This window comes from Chelmon rostratus, chromosome 8 (genome assembly GCF_017976325.1).
Source record: "Chelmon rostratus isolate fCheRos1 chromosome 8, fCheRos1.pri, whole genome shotgun sequence".
Taxonomy (NCBI): Eukaryota; Metazoa; Chordata; class Actinopteri; order Chaetodontiformes; family Chaetodontidae; genus Chelmon; species Chelmon rostratus.
The window spans coordinates 12,266,107-12,288,091 of NC_055665.1; the positions used below are offsets into that span (position 1 = coordinate 12,266,107).

General features: G+C 39.9%; 2 protein-coding genes across 2 annotated transcripts; both read right to left on the reverse strand.

Annotated features, from left to right (window-relative positions):
* Window positions 1–689: 689 nt before the first annotated feature.
* c4b (complement 4B (Chido blood group)) lies at window positions 690–15,120 on the reverse strand. The gene is made up of 41 exons (XM_041941731.1): window positions 15,001–15,120; window positions 14,480–14,669; window positions 14,207–14,381; window positions 14,018–14,088; window positions 13,846–13,934; window positions 13,669–13,751; window positions 13,482–13,569; window positions 12,689–12,803; window positions 12,451–12,592; window positions 12,063–12,175; window positions 11,813–11,971; window positions 11,541–11,708; window positions 11,265–11,456; window positions 10,857–11,000; window positions 10,625–10,748; window positions 10,238–10,309; window positions 9,921–10,133; window positions 9,697–9,811; window positions 9,359–9,429; window positions 9,133–9,272; window positions 8,819–9,034; window positions 8,354–8,405; window positions 8,145–8,234; window positions 7,854–8,060; window positions 6,691–6,766; window positions 6,368–6,560; window positions 6,149–6,244; window positions 5,424–5,586; window positions 4,268–4,461; window positions 4,028–4,186; window positions 3,872–3,931; window positions 3,703–3,793; window positions 3,446–3,617; window positions 3,276–3,366; window positions 2,203–2,277; window positions 2,023–2,125; window positions 1,831–1,920; window positions 1,618–1,722; window positions 1,410–1,493; window positions 1,152–1,284; window positions 690–1,067 (listed from the first exon to the last, which is right to left on the reverse strand). Exons 1-41 carry the CDS (start codon window positions 15,063–15,065, stop codon window positions 926–928), a joined length of 5,121 nt encoding a protein of 1,706 aa, XP_041797665.1. The 5' UTR covers window positions 15,066–15,120; the 3' UTR covers window positions 690–925.
* Window positions 15,121–18,020: 2,900 nt separating this feature from the next.
* On the reverse strand, window positions 18,021–21,886 carry LOC121610475 (putative C-type lectin domain family 20 member A). The gene is made up of 5 exons (XM_041942607.1): window positions 21,737–21,886; window positions 21,140–21,496; window positions 20,704–21,042; window positions 20,273–20,524; window positions 18,021–20,181 (listed from the first exon to the last, which is right to left on the reverse strand). Exons 1-5 carry the CDS (start codon window positions 21,774–21,776, stop codon window positions 19,820–19,822), a joined length of 1,350 nt encoding a protein of 449 aa, XP_041798541.1. The 5' UTR covers window positions 21,777–21,886; the 3' UTR covers window positions 18,021–19,819.
* Between the last annotated feature and the right edge of the window lie 99 nt (window positions 21,887–21,985).

The following is a 21,985-nucleotide window of genomic DNA, read 5'->3' on the forward strand; positions in this document are numbered from 1 at the left end:
ATTAGAATAATATAAGCACATAAGCCCTTGCTTGTTCTTCGCCTCTCCACCCATGCCCCCTCTTACTCCTGCTGCACTGCTCCCTCCCACTGCCAGACATTTTCCCCTGTTTCCTCTCTCTGCATCACCTACAACTCAACACTTTTTTGAATTATATTATAGCACTAAGTTTTTCTGCGGGTTGTTTCCAAGTGGAGCACATTTGGGAATAGGGCTATTAGCCCTCTAAAGCTAATAAAGAGCTATTATTCTCATGAGGTGATGACTGATCCAAATCCTGTCACTGTGTAACTTCGCCGGGGGCAATTGAGCCTGTCTTATGTGCAGACTCTTATGCCACTTTATGTGTATGTACTGTGCTAACTCAAAACCGCTCCCCCTTTCCCCTCTCCCTCACCTTGCAGATGTTAAGTAAAGAGGGGGGTAACTTTGAGGGGGGTTACATTGAGTACAGAGACCTCTCTCAGATCCTTTACAGCCAGTAAAACAAATAAAAATACATAAAAAACACATATATTCAGCAGGAAAGCTAAATCAAACCAGTACACCAAACTGAATCACACTATTTGGAGAGACCAAATGTTTGTTTGTGGATGCACTTTTTTCTGTTGCTGTGTTCCATTTGATATAATTATCTCATGTATGCATCCAGTCATTGCTCCAACCACTTCTACAATACAAATACAACATTATGGGGTAATTGTTTATTTAAACACTGGTTGCTGAATTGGACATAAAGACATAATGGTTACATTGTAGGTAGTAAAATTTTAAATGATGCTGTGGTGGAGTCCGGCAAGCAATAATGTTCCTTTTACTATGCTTTAATCATTTTGATTATGAACAATAAAGAAAGAGCTCTTAATGCCATGTGATGACATGCATGTGCATCTCATGTGAAAGTGAAATGAAACAGATTTCTGCTTCACTGTCTGCAGCCATCAATCTTGTACTCATCTGCAAATGCAATAAACTCTTTGCAGGCGAGTCTATGTGCAGATTTTTTACATTCTTCAGGCGAAGGCTCTCTTTCAACCCAGGTGTTTGATTCCAACAGATACTGCATCCTGCAAAAAGAGGGAGCGAGTGAACAGAATGAGAATCAATCAGTGTAAAATCACACCTCCATTAATATGACTGATGATACTCACATTCCATGTGAGTCGGTTGTGGAGCCATCTTTGCCCATGATGAGATACTGTTTTCCCAAGTCTAACTGTCCTTTGCACTGACGCCTTTTAGCAAACACTCGAACAGAACTCTCACGCACAAGGATATCTCCATCTGGTTGACAGGAAGACTGCAATTACATTCTTGAAAAATCTTCCAAGCATAAACCTAATAGCATGCAGCTATTTAAAGGTCAGTGTTACAGCACCTGCTAAGGCTTGTGGTCACAGTTTACTTACGTGATCTGAGGACCTCCTTCACATTCATTTTGTACAGCTCAAAGTTGCTCTTCATAGAAACATTGAAGACTTCAACAACATACGCTGAAATAAACAAGAGCCATTTATAAACAACCATTTCTCTGACGCGTTCTATTGCATAATTTTGGTACAGTGTCACTAAATGAAATCATGGATTCTTTATGTCAAGTTTTTATTAGATACTGACCGTAATCTACTACAGGGAAGAAGCAAGCATGTTGTAAACGATCACTCTTTGTGACTCTTCGACCTCTTTGCAATTGGAATGTATTTCGTATTTTATGGCAGGGTCCTGAAGAAAAGGTGAATATTAGGCGATTACAATTTAATTTACACAAACCTGAAGGGTAAACATGCTCTCAGGTGTTTGTTAGTGTAGGTCTAAAGAGTAATGGCCTACTTTCTGCACACTGGCACACATCCTCTGAACATAGTTTGGAGACCACCTTACTTCTTTGGGGGGCGGAGTAGAACACGGTGCACTTTTTACCTGCAAGGAAAGCACAAATAGTTCATGATTTCCTGGTAAACTCAACATAGCATGAAACCCCTGTCCTGGCAAAAAGCAGAACAATTCAAATAAAAAGCTTACTTGGTTCATAATAATCATAGAAGACAGCTGGAGCAGGCTGTAGAAGGCCGATCGGTACCCTCTGGATCGCATCAAATTTAATGCATTCCTCTGATTCAAAGAGCTAAAGTAAAATAGGAATTTTTTTAAAATACTGGACATGTACCATTCTTTGTGTATGTAAACAGATTTCAGCCTTACCTCATTGAAGTAGATCACCACTCTTCCATGGGACACCTCATAATGGGTAATGTATTGTTCAGGTCCTGCTTTTAGCTGCAAGGAGACAAGAATTTAATTTTTTGATACTATAGCAGAAGACAGCTCTGAAGACAACTCCTCTTATTATTTACTGCTTTGTCAAAAAGGTTTTGATTTAATGGAAAAGAGCTGCAGAGTGGGAGGAGCTGCTGGTTCTAGACATTTTTTTGTCCATTCTGTATTTTCGTTTCATTTTTCCTCAACGTCTTAACACAGAAACGTGATTCTCCAGGATAATGTTATGACCCTTTACGTTTCTACCACAGTTTGAATTAAACTTTCAATTTATTCCTGAGAATTCATCTTTTTTAGGATGGCTCTAAGTACTTCCATACAGCTTCTGCCACCATCGCTACAGAGAACAAGCCAAATAAAACAATCGTGTATTCAATATGCTTCAACTGCGTGGTTGAGAAAAAATAAATAAATTTAAACAGTTTTCTCAACAAAGGAAATTTTTGATATTTTGGTGCACTTTTTTGGGAGTTAGATGAATTGTGACTGAAGACTGATTCTACTCTTGTAATTGTAGGCTAAACATGAAGGCTAACTTATCTTAGAATAAACAGTGGGAACAGGGGGAAATAGCTAGCCTGGCTCTCTTCAAAGTTTGCACCACTAAAGATTAATAATTAACACGTATCTTGTATGTTTAATCCCAAAAAAGTGTAAAAACAACAGATTGCAGTTGTTATGTGCCAGACTATTTGTTGGTTAGGACCAGTAACCTCCTGAAATCTCAGCTCAGGTAACAAATCATAGTTAATTTTTCTCCTTAAGTTTTGATGTACAAAGGTTTGTATTTTCAACTCTATCCAAGAACCAGGATATTTTCTGACATAGTTGCTAATCTTTCGCACTGATTCACAGAGAGTTTTATGTCAATCCAAGCTCTAACTGTCAATCACCTCACCTTGTTTATCGAGAATATGAACGGGAGGCGCCCAAAATAGCTCCTCCTTCTTTGTGCCGAGGACGACAGTGATGAAGAGGAGGTAGAGAGAGCTGCTCACCTTGTCCAGATCCTCAGTTACAGCTTCAAATCCACTCAGAAGTGTGATGTCAGCAATGGCCATTCCTGAGAGATTTCTGTTCAGGCTATGACTACACACAGGAAAACAATGAAGAACATTTTTTTTGCGCAAAGTCGTGAACAAATGTGACGTGAATCTCTTTAACTAACCTGACACAGACTCTGTAGGTGACACCCTCGCCTACATCTAACTTGTTCTCAAGATCTCTCCTGTTTCGTGTGCGAGCATCAAACCACTCGATCGCTGATCGTGGCACTCGTGTCTCCGTCTCCTCGTTGTTGCTGTAGTCATCATAGTATTCGTAAGTTTCTATGATCTTGGCTAGGGAGACAAAAGTTCAAGTAAGTGTGTTGCTTTCATCAGCAACCCATGTGTTTATGATTTCTTATAAGTGATCAAATCTCACCAGTGTACTTCACTTTTCCCTCCACTGTGACGCTGATAGACACTTGGTCACAGTCGTCCTTGGGGTCGAGGAGATGGTACGCCTTCACAATCTGCCAAACAGATTGGTGTTACCATGAATGACGGCTCTCTTTCAGCATGCTGCATGTACACACATTAATCAATCTTACCTTCAGCTTGACATTGCCTGTTCCGGTAAGTTCCGCAAGAATGTTGTTTCCTGAAAATATCTTGGACAAAAGACACAAGCAAAAATAAGTCATCTCAGAATGACGTCAATATTCGCGTACTTATTTAAGTGTTGTGCTAACATTGCTCTGTGATACCTTAAGGTCTGTCTCCACCTTGTCCTTCTTTTTTTCCAGTGCAAGCTTCAAAATCTCTGTCTTTCCTGAAACTCTGAACTCTGCTATTAGATTTGCATCGGGACTGGTGTCCCTCTTAAGCTCATACTCAGCGAGGGCTTCTAATGCCATCATGGTGTCCTGGGCATGGAAAAAAAAAGACATTAATAACATGTGGGATTCTTTGGGTTCAAATAATTCTCAATCTAGCATCCCAGTCACCTGTGACGATTTGAAGCCTCCAAAATAGTTTTCTTGGGTGGTTAACCAGCAGGCTATTTTGTCTGCCGAACTAGTATGCCCAAGTTCCACTGCAGTTAGGAGAGCATAAGCTGTAGCATCTACTGTGATGGTATTCGACATCTTTTGATTCTGCGGGCTGGGATCAGTTGTCCACAGATGACAGCCATTCTCCCCTTATAATCAAGAAGTAGACAATCAGTATCAATTCAAACAATTCCTAACAATAGCAAAACTGTGAGAGTGAACTTTAAATTTTGACCAAAACAAGTATGTTTGCTCTTAGGGTTGGGCGATATGTGAATGTATGAGACAATATAAACTGATCGACTGACAAACGTTCTGCCACGTACTGTAAACACCATGATATCACTTTAGTATTTCTGGATGTATTAGGGAATGTCATGAGACTGTCAGCAGGTAGAGCATGTGAGAGAGGTAGGCCTGATCGCCTCAAGACACACCTGCTCCTCATCTGCTAATCGGCCGGCTTCTTTAAGCCACCTCCAATTGGACTCCTGTGCCAGACTATCTTCTTTGCTCTCGTCTCGCCAGTCTCGCTCTAAACGGTCGCCTGCCTCCCTCTGCGTGTTAAGCATTCCCATGCTTAACTGTGTTGTTTCTCTAGTGAGTTTTCTCCCAGACACTTTGAGTTTATTCCCAAGTAGAGTATCTCCGTTATGGTGATTTTGTGTTTGTTGTTGTGTTTGCTACTGTCCCCTCTGCTGTGATTTTTGGTTTTATTTTACTTTGAGTGAGTTTTTCCCTGCAAAGGTGATTTTCAGTTTCAACCAATTAACGGTTTTTCATACGACTCTGCAACTGAGTTCACACGTAACAAGGGAATGTTGTAAATCAATTAGAAGCACTGCTTTCTGGAAATATTGGATTTCTTTATGGTTTTTGCATCACTGAAATGAAACGCTTTTGGTTTGTCAGACAGTTAATTCACTGGATTTGCTAAAGACTGATATTACTGCCTAATACTTTTATAGTTATTTTATCACTAATTTATTTCTCAATTGATTATACGTAACTGACTATGCTGACTGTTTCATGATGCATGTTTATGGGTAACGCAATATGAAATGACATTTTATCCATATCGCCCAAACCTGTTCACTTTGATTAGACATGCCTTCAGTAGCCAGTGCTTGAAGTTTTGTCCAGGTGGATGAATGATCTGTTCCCTTTGGCAGGCAAGCTGAGAGGCAGTAGGCTGTAATGGCTACAGCGTAGGGATGTTGAAGGTCCTTCAGGCTTGACTGGAGATATGTTGTTGATCTTGAAATACTGGCTTCCTGGTGCAAAGTAGCATGAAGGCAGTCAATTTTTTTTTACAGCTAACCTTCTTCACAGACTATGCATTTAAGTAAAGTGCATTAAAATAAGTTAAATACAAAACTACAACAGCAACAGGGCTAAGAGTCAATAGCCACACTAGCAGCTTTGTGAGGCTGTGCTTAGGTGCAGCAGTGATTTTGAGCTAAATGGTAATGTCAATATGCTAACATGCTCACAATGCCAACATGCAGATGTATAGTGTATCACTGTCACTGTCTTATTCTAGCTTGTTAGCCTGCTACCATTTGCTAATTAGCTCAAAACACAAAGCTGAGGCTGATGAGAATGTCGTTAGTTTGGCAGGTATATGGTGATAAACCAAAGTATTGGATAAATTGAAATTTTTCACTTGCTGATGGCACTCGAGGAAAGAAGAGGGGACCACCAAAGTCACCAAAGCCATCGAGATTCATATTTCATTCTAGACCAAATGGGTGGACTGAACAATACTGCCATCACAAAAGCAGCACTGCTAGCGTGGCTAAAAGCCTGGCACAGTAAGGTTTTGCATCATCTCACCGCGTTATTTCTCCCTTCGGTGTCCAGAAATGGAAGGGACCGTTTCAGTGCAAGAGTTATGAAAGCCGTCATTGATGCTCTTCTGTCTGCGTCTTCCTACATTAACACACAGAGAAAATGCTTAATTCAAATCACTGCTACTGCGTTTGCTGCCACATCTAATACTGTTCAAATATGCCTAGTATATACATGTTCTAACTTGTACACAGTAGAGGTTACCATAATTTGTCTGTGCAGCACTGGATTTGGGTCACCGAATGAACCATCAGTTTTCTCTACTGAAAGCAAGTATCGAACTGAGTTTCTGATCTCTTCGAGCGGCACAAGCCTGGCCCTCCTGCCCTGCTGTCCGAAAGCCACGGTCTGACGCTCGGCCACCATCGATAGCACTTTCACTACAAGAGCAGTCATCCTGAGAACAAGAGAAAGAAAAACATGGGAGAAGAGAGAACAGAAAAAAGTTGATTTACAATAGACTGGAAATGAGGATTGAGATATTAGAAGTACAGTACAGTACCTTACAGCATCAAATAAATACTCACCAATTACTATATGGAACAGACCGCCATGGTCCATAAGCGCCATTGGGGTGCTCCTTTCCTAAAATACGAATATAACCTGGCAAAGAAAGTGTTTTGTTAAAAATATTGTTAGTGACCTCACACAATACTAATGTGAAACAAGACCATGAAACAGAAGCTTAGGAGTCACTTTTAGTTCCGAGGTTAAACTTTCCTCATTTAAAACAGCTTCACTGCTGATTTTTACTGACATGAAGCTCATTGTAATGAATTTGACAGCTACTCTACACGTTTCCTTGTTACTGCACCATCTTATTTTTCTCTTAATAAAAAACAACAATATTCATTGGTAGTGCACTTCTCTAAACCAATGTTACAAAGTGCTTCACAAAAAGCAACAGCCACAAGCTGATCATTAAAACTGTTCCTGATAGAGTAGTAAGCAAACAAAACAAAAAAAGGCAATAAAACAAATAAAACCACCAAAAATCTGTCCTAAAACATACGGCGTACCAGTGCTAGGAGGCTTAAACAGACATAATGTGGTCCCTTCTCTTGGACCTTGTTAAAAGCCTGGCAGCAGAGTTCTGTATAATCTGGAGCCAATTAACAGATTTTTGGTTGAGGCAGATGAGGAGGTTGTTGCAATGGAGGCATGAGGAGATGAAGGCGTGTGAAGTCTGTGTCTTTCAAAGATAAAAGAGATCATATTTTGAGACGACAAAAACAAGACTCCACAAGTTTTGTTATGTGCTGCTCAATGCTGACATTACCATAGCAAGATTCCCTGCAGCAGGCTTGATGTGTTCAGACAGAGAACCGGCAGATGGCAGGATTTGTTTTGCTACATATGTACTGGGAGCCAATTTTTGCAACATCCAGTTTTTGACATCACATATGTGGTCATAGTGAACTTTATCCTCCATATGTCAGATACTTCTATACACTGTAGGTCCATAACTTCTCTAAGGTCATCAGAACAAGGGCTCCAGGTTGTGTAAGTCAGTAGCTGCATGAAAAAACACCTTGACGTGAACCGAAATGCAACAGAAAGAGGTAAGAAAACTCTTAATGAGGTGAGATGATAATGAGATTTTATAATTTGGCTAACATGTTTTTCTCCTTCAGTCTGTCTTAGTCACAGAAAAGGGGGTTCATTTATTCAATGTTTGATGTGTTTCTACCTTTCTCAAGGTTATCAAGAGCACCATCCCTGGAACCAGGAGGCAGGTCGAACCACTGCTCACTCAGGTCGAGGTAGCGGATGGCAGAAGCTGTAGGGGCCAGTTTTGTCATTGTCTGTTCTAAACATCCAGTAGGTAATACGATCAGGTTTGCAACCTTTGCAGGAGAAAGGAGGTTCTTTGCATGTGAACTGCCAAATCCATCCCCTGTCAGACGAGAAGAGTGAAAGGGTGAGACAATGTTATTTACAAAGCTCTGTGATTTATCTGTATGTGTCTAACAGTACGTACCTTCTGCTGAAATGAAAATACTAGAGCTGGAGTCTGGGATTGTGTCAGATGGTAAAGATCCATCAATAATAAAATTCTTAGTGCTCTTCCCTGTCAAGGTAGAGAGAAGTGCGTGATTACAAGCAAATGCAAAACGTAAAATATACTGAAGAATAAAAATAGCAACAACTGTAGAGCAAATACCAGTGAGAAATACTGAACCAACTCACCATCTAATTTAAAGACTTTGGTTTCTTCTACTCTCTTTTCTAGTCCTTCTGTCTAAAATGTGAGAAAATAGAGCCAAATTACTGTGTCCCTCACCTTACACATGGACATATGCAAATACAGAAGCATAATGATTTTAAGTTAATATTAGTTAAGTCCTCATAATCACAGGCATACAATTCTTAAGATAAGTAGTATAAGCATAAATAGTTAACACCAGAAAGTACTGAGCAAAAAAGAAAACAGCTGATAGTGTTATCAGTGTTTTTGTATAAGATTAAAATCTGAATAATGTGTTAGGAAGTTATGAGAGAAATACTGATTGGTCGAATCTGGAGATTCAACAAAGGCAAGTAATTGTTAAAGAATTTAGATCAAACATGTCTCCCAATGTGTCATATATTTATTTTGTCTGATATGCCTCTATCATGCGATTGTTCTGCAGAGATAATGTCTTTGTCACTCACCAGCACTTTCAAAGTCTTCTCAACTGCATCTATTCCCACCTCACTCTCCATATCGTAGAGACGTATTTTGATGGGTATAGAGCCGATTACCATGGGGACAGCAGAGAAGGAGACGACCTTGGAAGACTGTGGCTCCACAGTGATGTTAACAAAAGCTGTAGTGGTGGCTGAGCCGGGGGAACAAAGTCCCTCAGTTTGCTCCATATGAACTGCCACCTATAAAAATGCAGACGACAGCATTTAGAATGGAATTCCAGACTGTACAGTAGGTGGTTACTCTTTTAAGCGCCACTTCAAGTCAACATTATATCTACCTGTAGTGGGTCAAACCCATAGTTGTAGATAACAGGCGAAATGGATATTTGCTCATATTTCCTCACTGAGTAAGGCAGTCTCAGAGACACGAATATATTCTTGAATGCTCTGACCTCAGACGGCTTAACGACACAGAAACCTGAAACACGGAGTGAGCAAGTCGTTGTTAATGAGAAGCTGTTCCAATATCAGAGATGCATTTCTGAGGCGAGAGACTGTTATTACCAGTGGCTGGAGACAGAGTGACAAGCTGGACCTCCCATGTGGTGATGGAATCAGGTAGAAACAAAAAATGCCTACGAATTTTCAGTTAAGATTAAATTAATAAACTGACAGTAAAAATGCATCTGACAAACGCTTTGTCTGCTTATATTTTACACTTTAGACCAGATTCACTCACACTGAACAGTAGAGAAAGCAGAAATTCTCACATAATGTTGGAAGCAACAAACAGTACCGAACACAAATGACATAACTAAAACTATGTGGTTGCAAAGGTTTTAAAGGTTGTGACTCATCTGATACATAGAATTTGTGCTAGAAGTTCACTGTCCACCTCTTACCTTCCTTTGTCATTTACATCAAATTCTATGAAGGAAAAGCTTGGGGGGAAAAATCGTCGAATGTACTGAGCAGCCGTGTCCATGAAGAACTGCTCAATGTCATCTATGCTTGCAGCTGAAAATGAGGAAATGAAGTGTTTGTAATTGAAAATTGTTTGCCACAGTTATCTAATGCAAAGCAAATGTGCAATGTGTTTAATTTTCACGTGACAATTTCGCCTCACTCCTGCCAAGCTCTTTCTGGGCGTCCTCTTCTATCTTTTTTTGTCGCAGACGCTCTCCTTCGAGGCAGCAGCTCAAAAAGGTTTCTGCACAAAGAGGAGCTGTCGCCACCCGAGACACTCTCTGCGCTCTTTCCTTGCATGTAAGTCTCATAGGGATGAGAGAAAACCCGTGAGCGCAACATTCTTGCAACTTTTCATCAGAAAAGTTTGACTCTGAAAGTGAACGGAAAGTGAAAGATAAATTTTCAAAGCACGATGAAGCAGAAGTGTCTTCCATTATGTCAGGCTGGAGTAGTAACGCCAGAATGTCATCTTACTTAGGGCCATCATTTCCTGTTGAAGGTCCACAGAGCGTCTCTGTCGTGCAGGTTGTGAATGACAGCCAAGATCTGGAAAAGTTGTATAACAGCAAAAAGCTCAGCATGGGTGAAGTATGTGGATAGTTGCTTGAGTCTGGATAGTTGCTGGAATTATGAAAACAGCCTTTTGCTAAAAAGATAATTTCTGCATTAGTGGCTGTCGCCTCATTCTAATCTCTGCCTCCTTGTTTTGACCAATATCAACATTGTCTTTACATGTAATCTATTCTCATCCATCCTATAACATCTTCATCCACACAGGTAAAATCACTGGATGAATAATCTGTCTGTCCTATTTAACATTTCAAAGGGCCTAAATAAAGAAAAATCCTGGTTTTGTCATACTCCTTTTATAATCTGACTGCGACCGAGACACAAAAGACAGTCCAGCATCTGTTAGCACAGATGCAGGGTCAGATCCTCCGCTGTATGAGCAGCCCAGGTCATATGACTGCATGGTGGAAAACACCTGGAAAGTAGGAACAAGAGCATGGATTTACTGTATTATAATATATGTGTTGAATTAAATGGTCAGTGTGCTGTAAGTACATGTGGAGGGAGTGTGTGAAAGCGCTACCTGTTTGGCGGTGAGTTTATTATCAGCGTGGAGACCGTAGAAGGCCTTATCCACAGCCAGCAAAGCCACTCTGGCTTTCTGACCATGTAAATCAACTTGCAGCTCAGACTGTCTTCCAGGTAGAAACGGTCCTTTTTGCTCTACCTAAAATAAAGTTAAAGTATTACAGAGATTTTTAAGACCAAGTTCAATTCAATCAACATTAAAACATAACATCTAAATGCAGTATATACCACTAAACGCCGTTGTTCAGGATGCCTCCCTGCCCATTATAACAAATGCAAAACAATACAAGAAGTGTCCTGCTTATACAGAATTAACTTCAAAACACACACAGTCATCAAAAGTAATGTTGGATTACTGTTTCCGTCTGCTCAGGCTGCCCCCTTATCTGCTCTGTTTACTCACCTTGACGTTTATCTCACATTCATCCCTGACATCTACCCACACCGAGTCAGCAATGATGTTACCATTCCGGTCGTAGCAGTAGCCAATCAGACGGAAGGATGGCACCATGTCGGCCGTTATCTGCAGGTTATCTCTTACCAAAGTGCCCATTGTGAGAGAACCTTTTTTTACGAGGACCCCTCGGCTTAAGACCTAAAACAAAGTCAAGTTAGAAGTGCTAGATATATAAAGCTCTTGCTTCTCTTTGTCAAAACAAACCATGTTGTGTTCACTCACCATGTAGTATATAAACCCACGCTCCTGGGCTTTGATGGTGTTGTAATTTACAGTTAGTAAGTCACCCACAGAGTATATCTTGTTAGTAAAACTCAGGTAAAGGTAGCTGTTACTCTGGGATGAAGTAGGTTGAAGTACTTTCCTCTGCTGAGATCCTTCTGCCGACACCTAATGAGGTCAGAGTGTTAAAAGTTATGATGAATTAAACGAAAATCCAGTGGTTTATCAATCTGATAACACCTTTAACTTGTTAATTGTTTAGGGACACTAACTTCAACAGTAATCTGAGCTGGAGTGGGGATATTAAACACAGGAAACACTGCCCCCTCCTGGTCAGTGGTGCCTTTCCAAGATTTCTCACTAGATGCTGGTACATTAATCTGTACTAGCACACCAGCTGCAGGGGAGCCATCTGGGAGACGTGCAACCACCTAAAATAACAACAACAACAAAAAGATTGACATATCAAATCATCACACTCATGTACATGGTTGTGTACCCACGTGTTAGTTTCATGCATACCGCCACATCTAGTGGATATCCAGGAAGGAAATGTGAGCGTGTTCGAGAGAGATCCAAGGTGTATTTGTGAGAGATGAGAGGAAGGTAAACTTCTGCCTCTTGTAATTCACCACCTGGAACAAAGAAATGCAGATATCAGATGCTATGAAAAATCAATAATATTCCCAGTATCTTCCTCTTCTTATTCTCTATCTTCATATACCTTCTAAAATACATGAAGGCACAGCTCAAGGGGTTTATCCTTAAATTCTTAGATCAATTGTAATAGTAAGTAAGTAATATAACTATTATTAAAAAATATTCTCTCTTTACATAATAATAATAGTAATAGTTTTTGGCTCTTTTGGGAGGTTGCTGACTTAAACACTGTTATATAGTGTTTCATTACTTTCTATGTTGGTGACAAATACTCTCAAGTAGAGTCGTGATCCCTTTTGCTGTAACTCTGAGAGGGTTTGAATCTTCTGGTCTTGGAGGCGCAACTTTAAGTCTTCCATTTGGAGAGAAGCTTCTGCAGTTCCATCCTGGACCTGCAAGAAATGGCAAAACTTGTGAGCTCATGATGCTATATGGTACCAGATTAACTGAACTCAGATCGTGAAATGAGCTGCGTTATAAATCCTCACCGAACCAGTCAACTCTAGTCCCTTAATGAAGACAGGCTTCGTATTTCTACTGCCTTTTTCTACCACTCCAAATTGGCAGTGGTAAGCCCCCTTTACTTTCTCACCATATGAATACCTGGAGAAAAACATCGGAAAATTGTGATGTTGAAGTTCAGAAAAAAAGATGCAATGTAAATTAATATAATGTAATGCTGAAGCTTTAGACAATGTGTGGGCTAGCAGGCTTTCCTTCAAGTCCCAACTGCATTGATCAGCATTGTTTTTCTAAATACTGAATCAAATCACTTAGGATAATTTGAAAGTCTTCATGAGACATAACCCAAATTCGCAGCACAATGGAGCTTTTCAGCCAATAGCTTAGTTTGAATTGAAGGACAAGCTACTTGTTGAGCATCTTAGGTAGCATTAGCTATGCTAAATAGGCAATTTTTTCAGTACTTGGTGAATTATCGGTAACTGTTACACCAATGCAAAAAGGCCTGTGAATAATGGGCGTACATCCATTAACTATCCAATAACATAATTTTGGATATGGAAGCAACCTAACACTAACTGTTTGGTAAGCTAACACTAATAGATAGTTACGTAAAACACTGCTAACCATTGGGTAAGCTAATGCTATCTTTTAGCTGTAGTTGGCAGCAATGTTAGCAACTTCATAAGGCAACGATTTATTGGTTTTTCAACTAGTTTTTGAGTTCTCCCTGCATGTAGTGGCAACAATTGATTATTGCAGCATTAACAGGAATACATGGAAGCAAAGTGCGTTTGACAGAAAATCGTTCACACTTACATGGCTGAGATGGTGAAGTGAAACTGTTCAGCATTCAACAAAATATAGTTCTCCCTCATTGCGACGTTCACCTCAAAAGTGGGTAAAACTAGGGTGTGTGACAATAAGGATATATTTTTAGACGGAAGAAATGCCACAAAATGTAAAAAAAAAAATAAAGTGAAATATTTCTATCAACTTAGCTTACCGAATTTTTGCACTTTAAACTCTCTGGAAGCAGCGTTAGCTTCATCGTCTTCATAGTGCGCTGTAATCTTCCATGTGCCCATTCTTTGTAAGCAAAACATACGTGTTATTAGGCCGTGTCACATTCGCTTGTGCTCTTATGTTCGATGCAGTTTATTGTAAATCTGTTTTGACATACTTAGCGATATCAGGTATGGGAAATACACCTTTGAATATTCCTCCACTTGCAGTCTTAAGGGACCTCATTACTCTGTTTCCAGCAGCATTCTATTATAAAATGATAAAAGCATAAGTCATGAAAATGATTGTGCACAGTCCTCTTTATTATACAAGAAAGTGTATCTACTCACAACTACAGATATCTGGAACACCTCCTCATGAGGCCTGAATGTGTGGTCAAGAGTGAATATTCTGTACTTCACTAGAAGAGAGAAAATCAGTGTAAAATGGCTTTAAAAACAATCACTGGTAATCTTTATAGTGTGGAGAATTATTTAACGTAATTTTACATTTCTTCTCTTCATTGACTTTCCTTTTACCTGTCTGTCCTGGGCTGTACATTGGCTGATCGGTCTGAATGAAGATATTGCCTCTGCGATTTGATACTAGGACCCTTGTTTGCTTCCTGTCACCGAAGGAGCGGCTCTCTGCCACCAGATTTAGGTAGATACGTTCTTGACGTTGAGGTAATCGTGACATCATTTCCCTGTCAATCTGTAAAGATGCAAATTAGAAAGTCTGGATTAACGACATCTCAGCCCTGTCTGCAGTAAATGTTTTGCTTTATGCACGAGTTCGGAAGTTTCTCATACCATGAGCTCAACTGTTTTGGTCTCCCTCTCCCCAGCACACACAACAGTTTTCTTGGCCGACACAACAATATTGCCGATCTCACGCTCCAAGTAGAGAGTAACAGGATAATTAAGATGAGACTTTCCCATCTGGACAAACACTTTCTCATTAACACCCACATGGAACACTCCGGGGGCTGAGATGAAGAATCTGCACACAAAGGTGAAAACATTGCACTTTGCGCCTTTTGTCCTTCATTACTATTTTTTGCATTCATCAATTTCTATTCCTGAATGTAAACACCTGCATTGCTTCAAATGTTGTCTTATTGCTTACGTTATGACAAAATGGCATAATAATATCTAACATATAATAACAATATATAATAACATCATACATCATACATTAAATAACATACGCATGTTATTTAGCGTATGATGAGACCTGAAAAGACAGAAACCACATTTTAGCCCTCTTAGTACACAAAAAGGAGCAAAAAGCATTACATAATGTAGATTCATGCAGTTGTGTCTGTATTTACCCGTCATCTGGTGAACACTCTGATTCCAAGATCAGGAACAGGATGAAAAAGATGTGGCACTTCATTGTGCAGCTCCTATTTGTTTGCCTGCTCTGACACAGGCTTTTGATTAACTGAGGTTTTTAGAAGTTATCCACCCCCGTATTTCTCAATCGTTGGATCTCTCAGTGCCCTCCCTCTGTTTTTTTTTCTTCTAAGGTAACTGAGGCAGAAGTATCATTCTTGAAAGTGATGCATACATAAAAAGAAAATCATCATACTGTCACATATGGTATGTATGCTGATGTGTACAGATGTGTGTGTACTTGTTGGTTCAGTAGTGTGTCCATTTCTTCATAGATGAAAGTATGAGATTTAAGCAGGCTTATGAAACATGAGGTTAACAATACAGATCATATTATGGTGGACTGACAGATGCATTTCAGGCTGCAGTTGGTTTTGTAAAGTTTATTTTATATCACAGCTTGGCTTGCAGCATGGAAAGTATTTGCTCCTGTTTCACAATGTGTTCCCGTTCTCTCATTGGCTGATGCAAGTCAGGCAGATTTCCCACAGATCATGTGATTTACAAGAAATCAAGTGTAAGCTCTTTGGGATGGAGTGAGTGTTGACTCTGCAACACAAGGTTCAGGCATGATTTGCACAGTAGTATATCTCAAGTGTATCTGCAAACTCCCTAATTACAGCAACTTCATTCAGTTTAGCGAATCATTTACTAAAGATTCTTATTTAACACATAATAAATGTCCTGTGCAGTTTACTTTGCGATCCTTACCATGTGTATATTCATCAGTGAACAGATTATATGCGGATGGAATTTTAAAAGATGCCAAGCTGTGTCATGATCTGGCAAAATGGAACAGTTATGAAATTTATGACAAAAGCACAGAAAGCATATAACAAAGATATACAGAGACAAGGTCGGAGACTTTATTTCTGACTGCATGAACATGTTGGTGTAAGACAAACAGAGTTACAAAACAGCTCATCTTTCTTCCAAGTAAAGCAGGATATATTATGCTTATATATTATTTTTTCTTTTTTTGAAGTCCACATTTAAAATAAAACAAATCTAACTTACCAAAGTGAATGCATCAGATGTTTTTATGCCTTTATTGATATTTCACTTTATATATGTGTGTGTGTGTGTGTGTGTGTGTGTGTGTGTGTGTGTGTGTGTGTGTGTGTGTGTGTGTGTGTGTGAAGGGTTTTGGAAGAATTCATGCACCAAAATGGTTATCCAAGCTAAGTGCTCCATGCTGAGGTAGAAATTTTGTCTCAATTTTCCACCTTGCTGGAACCTTCTCTGGATCTAGCAGATCAAATATGGTTTGTAAGGAAATAGTGTTTCTATTCTGACATTTGTCAATATGCAGTCAACAGTGCATATCTTTTTTAACTTATTTCTGGGTATTAATAAAAATGTTCTCAATTGTGTTTTTAAATTATACTGACATTTCAGATTAAATAATAAATAGCTGTAACATCAACATGAAGATAGCTTCAGATAGCTTCAATGACCTGGAAAATATTTGCTCCTGTAAAGTTGCAGTCAAGATAACATTCTGTATAGACATAAATTATGAAAATATACTTACAGTTAAACACATAAAAATAGGTATGTCATGGCCCTGTGCAATCCAAAGACACATTTAGCACATGGAAGACACTTCTCTGTCAGCCTCCATTTCACTTCACCAACCACATGCCATGTGGCCCTGTGCTATATCATCTCCTCATCCATTAATAATCTGATTCTCCCGACAGAGCGAGAGATACTAATTGCACTTGTGAGAGTGTTTCTGTCCTACAAACAAAAAATCAGAAGTACATAGAAAAGTGAAAAAGGTTAGTCCACTGCTGCAGCCTTAGAGGAGGTAGGTAGCCTGCAAGAGAGAACTTGGGGAAAGTCAGAGTCCAGGGTTAAGAAACGTATTCATCTTCAACAGAATCCAGTATGGGCCTTGCTAAGTATTTTTTTAAACAATTAAAATGCAGTCCAATCAAGCATGTTTCCTTGAGTCCCATGTTGGTCTCTGTCTTATCCTAGTTAGAAGTAAGAGGGAGTAAATGAGAGTCGGGGGCATGATGTCCATCCACAACTCCTGGATATGGAGAAGTAACACAAGAATTGCGTTTGGACAATCAACACCAGACTCCCTGTCAAACTTGGAATGAACCACCCTGAGAGTAAATCCTGCAATGGATGGATGGTTTGATAAAACATCAGAGGAGATCGATTAAACAAGTGCAAAAAAATCTAAAATGTACAGAAAGTTTCAAAGCTTTTGTTCAAGCAGTTGCTGTTTGTCAGGAGACTGAAAAATTAATGAACCGTCAAGAGAAATCAGGCTAAACTTTCCGAAAAATAATCCAAGAGTAGCTGCTTCTTAAAAAGTTAAAAGGAGTCTGTGTAATCTAAAGGTTTCTACCACTAAATGCTTTCTTTAAAAAAAGAAATACATTTTGCTCATCCAACAATTCCCTTTATTTAAACTTACATATTGGTGAATTAACTTGTCCAACAAGTGAAAAGTAAACTATTTTAATACTTACACTGTGCATCATCAATAATGCAGTGATAATAATCCCACAGAAACAGCTATTAATCATGTGTCCCTGTGCATATGATATATTAAACTCGTTCTAACTTTTTCCAAATATTGGTCACTCTCCTCTGCATCCGTCCTCATCCGCTGCTTGTTCAGTTTGCCTGTCCATGTCCCCCTCTCTATCTCTTCCCCTCTATCCATCTCATTTCATGCAGGAGTGGGGTTACCTAAGAGACTCGGCCTCAATGGAGAAAATCTCTTTTTCTACAATTAACTGTGAAAGTGACAGAAGGAAGAAAGAAGGGAGGGATCTACGGAGGGGAGCCGGACTAAGAGAAGAAAAGGGGAGAGAGGAAGGACACAAGTGCGCATGACAGGTTGAGAGACATAAAGTTAAAAACTAATATTTGCCCCCATTTTGAAAGTTTCACCTTCAGAATATCAGAAGAAATACCCGGAAGAGTGATGACGTTTTGAAATAAATTTTATTCAAGTCTTCAGAGCATTTCAGAGCATTTGGCTGTTGCATTTGACTTTTTGATTTAGTAAATATAAAATGTATATACTGCGTTTAGCAATGCTAATAATTCATATAATAAGCAAAGTAATGTAAAGTAATGGCTATACTTCATGTCCAATATTGGGAAGATTTACAAACTCTTCATGAATATATACATTTCAGTTTTGCAGCCCCTCATACTTGAATTGGGATGAAGCCAAATTAGGCCGCATTACACCGATCCCAGTGAACGTGAATTATATCTATCACCATAATTGCTAAAAATGCAGAGGGAGTGACTGCTAGGTTTCCATGGCGAGATGTACACAAAAGGGTGTGGCGTGGGAATGTCCTCGGGGGTCAGGAGTGAGGGTGAAAGGGTCAGAGGTCAGAGCCAGCTGGACAGCACACAAGAGGAGATGAGGGTGAGAAAAGGAGGTGAGGGGGTAGTCCAGAGACCGACTGACTGGACCCAATAGGACATTAACATTGAACTGATGGGAGGCTCGCTGACCAACGTCTATTCAAGGAGAAGCTAAGCTATGACACACTCATGTGTAATGGTCCGTGATAATTGACAAGTGACAAGACCCTCATTGTGGATGCATAAACAGTTATCAGAATGAAGTGGTGGATTACAAGCTATGCGTACTGATATTTAGTAGTTATATGGGTTTTTTTTTAACTCAGTAATGCAAGCATGCTTGTATACAGATGAAACTATTGTAAGAACTGTCCTTAAAACTGGATAATGTCACTTTTTTTTTCCAAAAAGAGGCCCACTGGAAGACGTTGGGACATAGATTTTAATAATCAGTTTTTGGTTTATGGATTCACTTCAGTATGTACCCAATGGCACAATTTGTTTTCTAGTAGTTTTAACTGACAGCAATTATAATAACTTGCTGCGTTAAGCACATTTTATTTTCTGTGTTTTTTATTTTGTGCATTTTTCACACAATTTCTCCTTTTTTTAACTCAAAGAACATAAACTTTAACATGCACTAACTGACAAGTAAAGCCCATTCAAACATATTAGTTGAGAGTTATACATTTCAAAAAGGAAGTTTTTTTGTGTGTGTGTAAAGTGAAAAAACGTCAAAAAAAATACACAGAAAATACATAACGTTTTTCCAAAGACTGGTTCAATGGCACAAGCTGTGTGATAACAGTGAAAACCGTCTACGCACAGTTTCACTTATGCCATAAAGTTTAGGATCGATGATGAAAATGTTGAATCGTTTCCAGTTCCCATGTTTATAGATGCTCCGTGTACCTCAAGGGTGCAGACAGGAAGGTGAGCGTCTGTGAGCTCTGTCTTCCACGTTGCCGCTAGTGAAGGTCAGGTCAGCGAGGGCGGCCGGCAGTCTGGATCGGGAGGATACTCTGGTGGTCTACAAAACACAATCTTTGGGCCCGATCCAGGGGGTCAATATGCAAATAGTAACCCCTGAGTGAAAGGCATAGAGCAGATCAATGTTCTCACATTACTCTTGCTGCCCATGACTGTGAATGTGCACGCCTACACACCACATGACGTTTTCATATTTAATGAAATTCAATCTCGACAATAGAGATGGCAGCTGTATTCCAACAAAGGTAGAGGCATGATGTCATAAGTGAGCGTTAAAATAACCATCTTAGAGTCCACTAGCTCGATGTTACAACTGTCAGAAACATTGAATCAGTAACTGCAAAAATATCATTATGAAACAGCAAGGCTTGTCAAACCAGCACACATCTATCTTTGCATTGCAGTGTCAGTCACTCATCCACCACATGCATAACAGAGGAAATTCAGTTTTTCTGTCTCAGGCAAGCCTACCCACTGCTGCCTCCCAGTGGCCTGAATGGCACCTGTAACACCACAGTCATATTTCCCTTCAGTTCCTTCTCCTGGTGCCCAGTTTAAGTAACAGTCAGCTGTCGAACTGGTCCAGAACCAAAAATTAAAGTTGCAAGTGTAGCGTAGACCTAGCCAAACATGGGGGGACGTAGCATTCTTTGCCTTCTCAGCCACCTTCTGCTGACTGTCTTCGCTGACAATGTGGACAAGGTCAATATGGTGCTTCCTGCAGTAACTCATAGCCTCAATCCATGTCATATTTTCCTGGATTAGTATCAAATTCCCTTTAGGAAGACAACAGAGAGAAAAACAGAGACATTAAAATCATAATGCAAATCTAAACACCACAAAGGCCTGTGATCATTCTAAACACACCTGGAGGCAAACTTGGAGTGTTTTCAGTGGGCTTGAGAGTTAAGGGCCACGTTGTGCTCTGGGCTGAGGTCCCCGTCAGTGTCGTTGATGCAGACACACCGTCTGTGGTCACTTGTACAGTAGTTGTGGGAGTCAGCTGCGCTGCAGTCGACATTTCTGTGGTTGAGGTGACCGAGACGAGACCTGGGGTTTTTGTTGTCGTCAGTTTGCTGGCAGTGTTTGGAGGAGTTGGCAGACTTGTCGGCTGTTGATCTGTTGGAGGGTTATTGATTAATTGATGGGTGGTTGCTGGAATTGATTTTCTCGCTGTAGGAGCAAGTAATGAATGAATACACTGTGTGTGTTGTGTAAGGCTAAAAAAACATAAATCTAACAAATTCTACAAAATCTCTTTGCTCACAGAAAAAACATACAGTGATACCGCAACTTACCCCCGTGACAAACAAAAGGGCGTCTGTCGCTGCATCTCCTATCATTCCACCTCCCTTGATCTATGAATATGGCAGAAACACAGTACTGATCCTCAAAGTAGTTCGGCTGATTGGGTTTCCAATGACGGAATGAGGAGTTGCTCCCATCAGACCACTTCCAGGGATCTTTGAAGAGGCCAATCCACACATTTTGTGACACAGACACATTACGCACCGCCTCATTCTCTTCTGCTGCGTGAATGCTGACGAGATCAGACGATAAGCCTCTGCAGTGATTCTGAGCGTCCCTCCATGATTTTGTCTCAGCAACAAAAATGTGACCACTGGTGTCACTGTAGCCTGCAAGTCCAAAGGTTTCATATATGAAAAGAACATACTACAACATGATTTGTGCCATCTGAAACAACTTTGACTGCAATATTGCCCTTTTACTTACCATGACAAACAAAACTTCTTTTAGTTGCACAGCCACTTTCAAACCACTTGCCATGTTGATCCATGGCTGCACACGCATCTTGGTTGTTATTTTGTGGTTCTCCTGCCTTCCAGTTTAAAAAATCCAGTTTTTGACCAGGCTGCGACCAGTGCCACGTCCACACATCTCCGATCTCCAGGCCTATCCAGGCTCTGGTATTGGTACTTGAAAGTAAATTGATCATATTCATGTCTGTTGAGTTGTGAACTGTGGCTAAATCAGTGTACATCTCCCTGCAATAGCTTTTTGCTTCTTGGTAGGTTTTTGGAAGTTTAATAAGGTGAAATTCTGAAGATCCCAGTGGAAAGGAGGAAAACCCTGTGAAATGACAGGTAATATGTTACAGCAGTCTGAATACCAACAATAACAACAAAAGCATTCTTATATCTGTCAATCATTTTCAACGTTTTCATGCCACTATTTGCTGTCTGTCTTTACAGTTCAAAAGCTCAGCATCTTCACACGTAGCCAACCACATGTACATACTTATATCACACATTTATAATATGATATGAGGGAAAACAATTAACAGCAGTGAAAAGCATGTAAGATTCAAACCTGAGATAAACAGCAGATACAAAGTTTGAGTCATTTTCATCGTGATGAATCAGCTTCCAGCAAAACAAAAAGAAAACAAAAGTCTATTTAAGTCAATATGAGCAGTTGCTGGTCCTAACGTGAGGCGATAGCAGCTGCGAGCAGCACAGTGTTTGCAGTAAGAATGCCACTCTGCTAGTTGAGGGACGACACTTCGGGAGCAGCTACTGTGACAAAGCAGTTTTTCAGGTTTATGTCTCTCTTGCACAT

Coding starts and splice junctions, on each gene's coding strand:
- c4b (XM_041941731.1), bottom strand. CDS start 15,065: ATGAAGTGCCACATCTTTTTCATCCTGTTCCTGATCTTGGAATCAGAG. Junction 1,723..1,830: donor TGTGTGCCAGTGTGCAGAAA/GTAGGCCATTAC, acceptor CCTTTTCTTCAG/GACCCTGCCATAAAATACGA. Junction 1,068..1,151: donor ACAACCGACTCACATGGAAT/GTGAGTATCATC, acceptor CTCTTTTTGCAG/GATGCAGTATCTGTTGGAAT.
- LOC121610475 (XM_041942607.1), bottom strand. CDS start 21,776: ATGAAAATGACTCAAACTTTGTATCTGCTGTTTATCTCAG. Junction 21,497..21,736: donor GTATCTGCTGTTTATCTCAG/GTTTGAATCTTA, acceptor GTCATTTCACAG/GGTTTTCCTCCTTTCCACTG. Junction 20,525..20,703: donor CCCTTTTGTTTGTCACGGGG/GTAAGTTGCGGT, acceptor ACCCTCCAACAG/ATCAACAGCCGACAAGTCTG.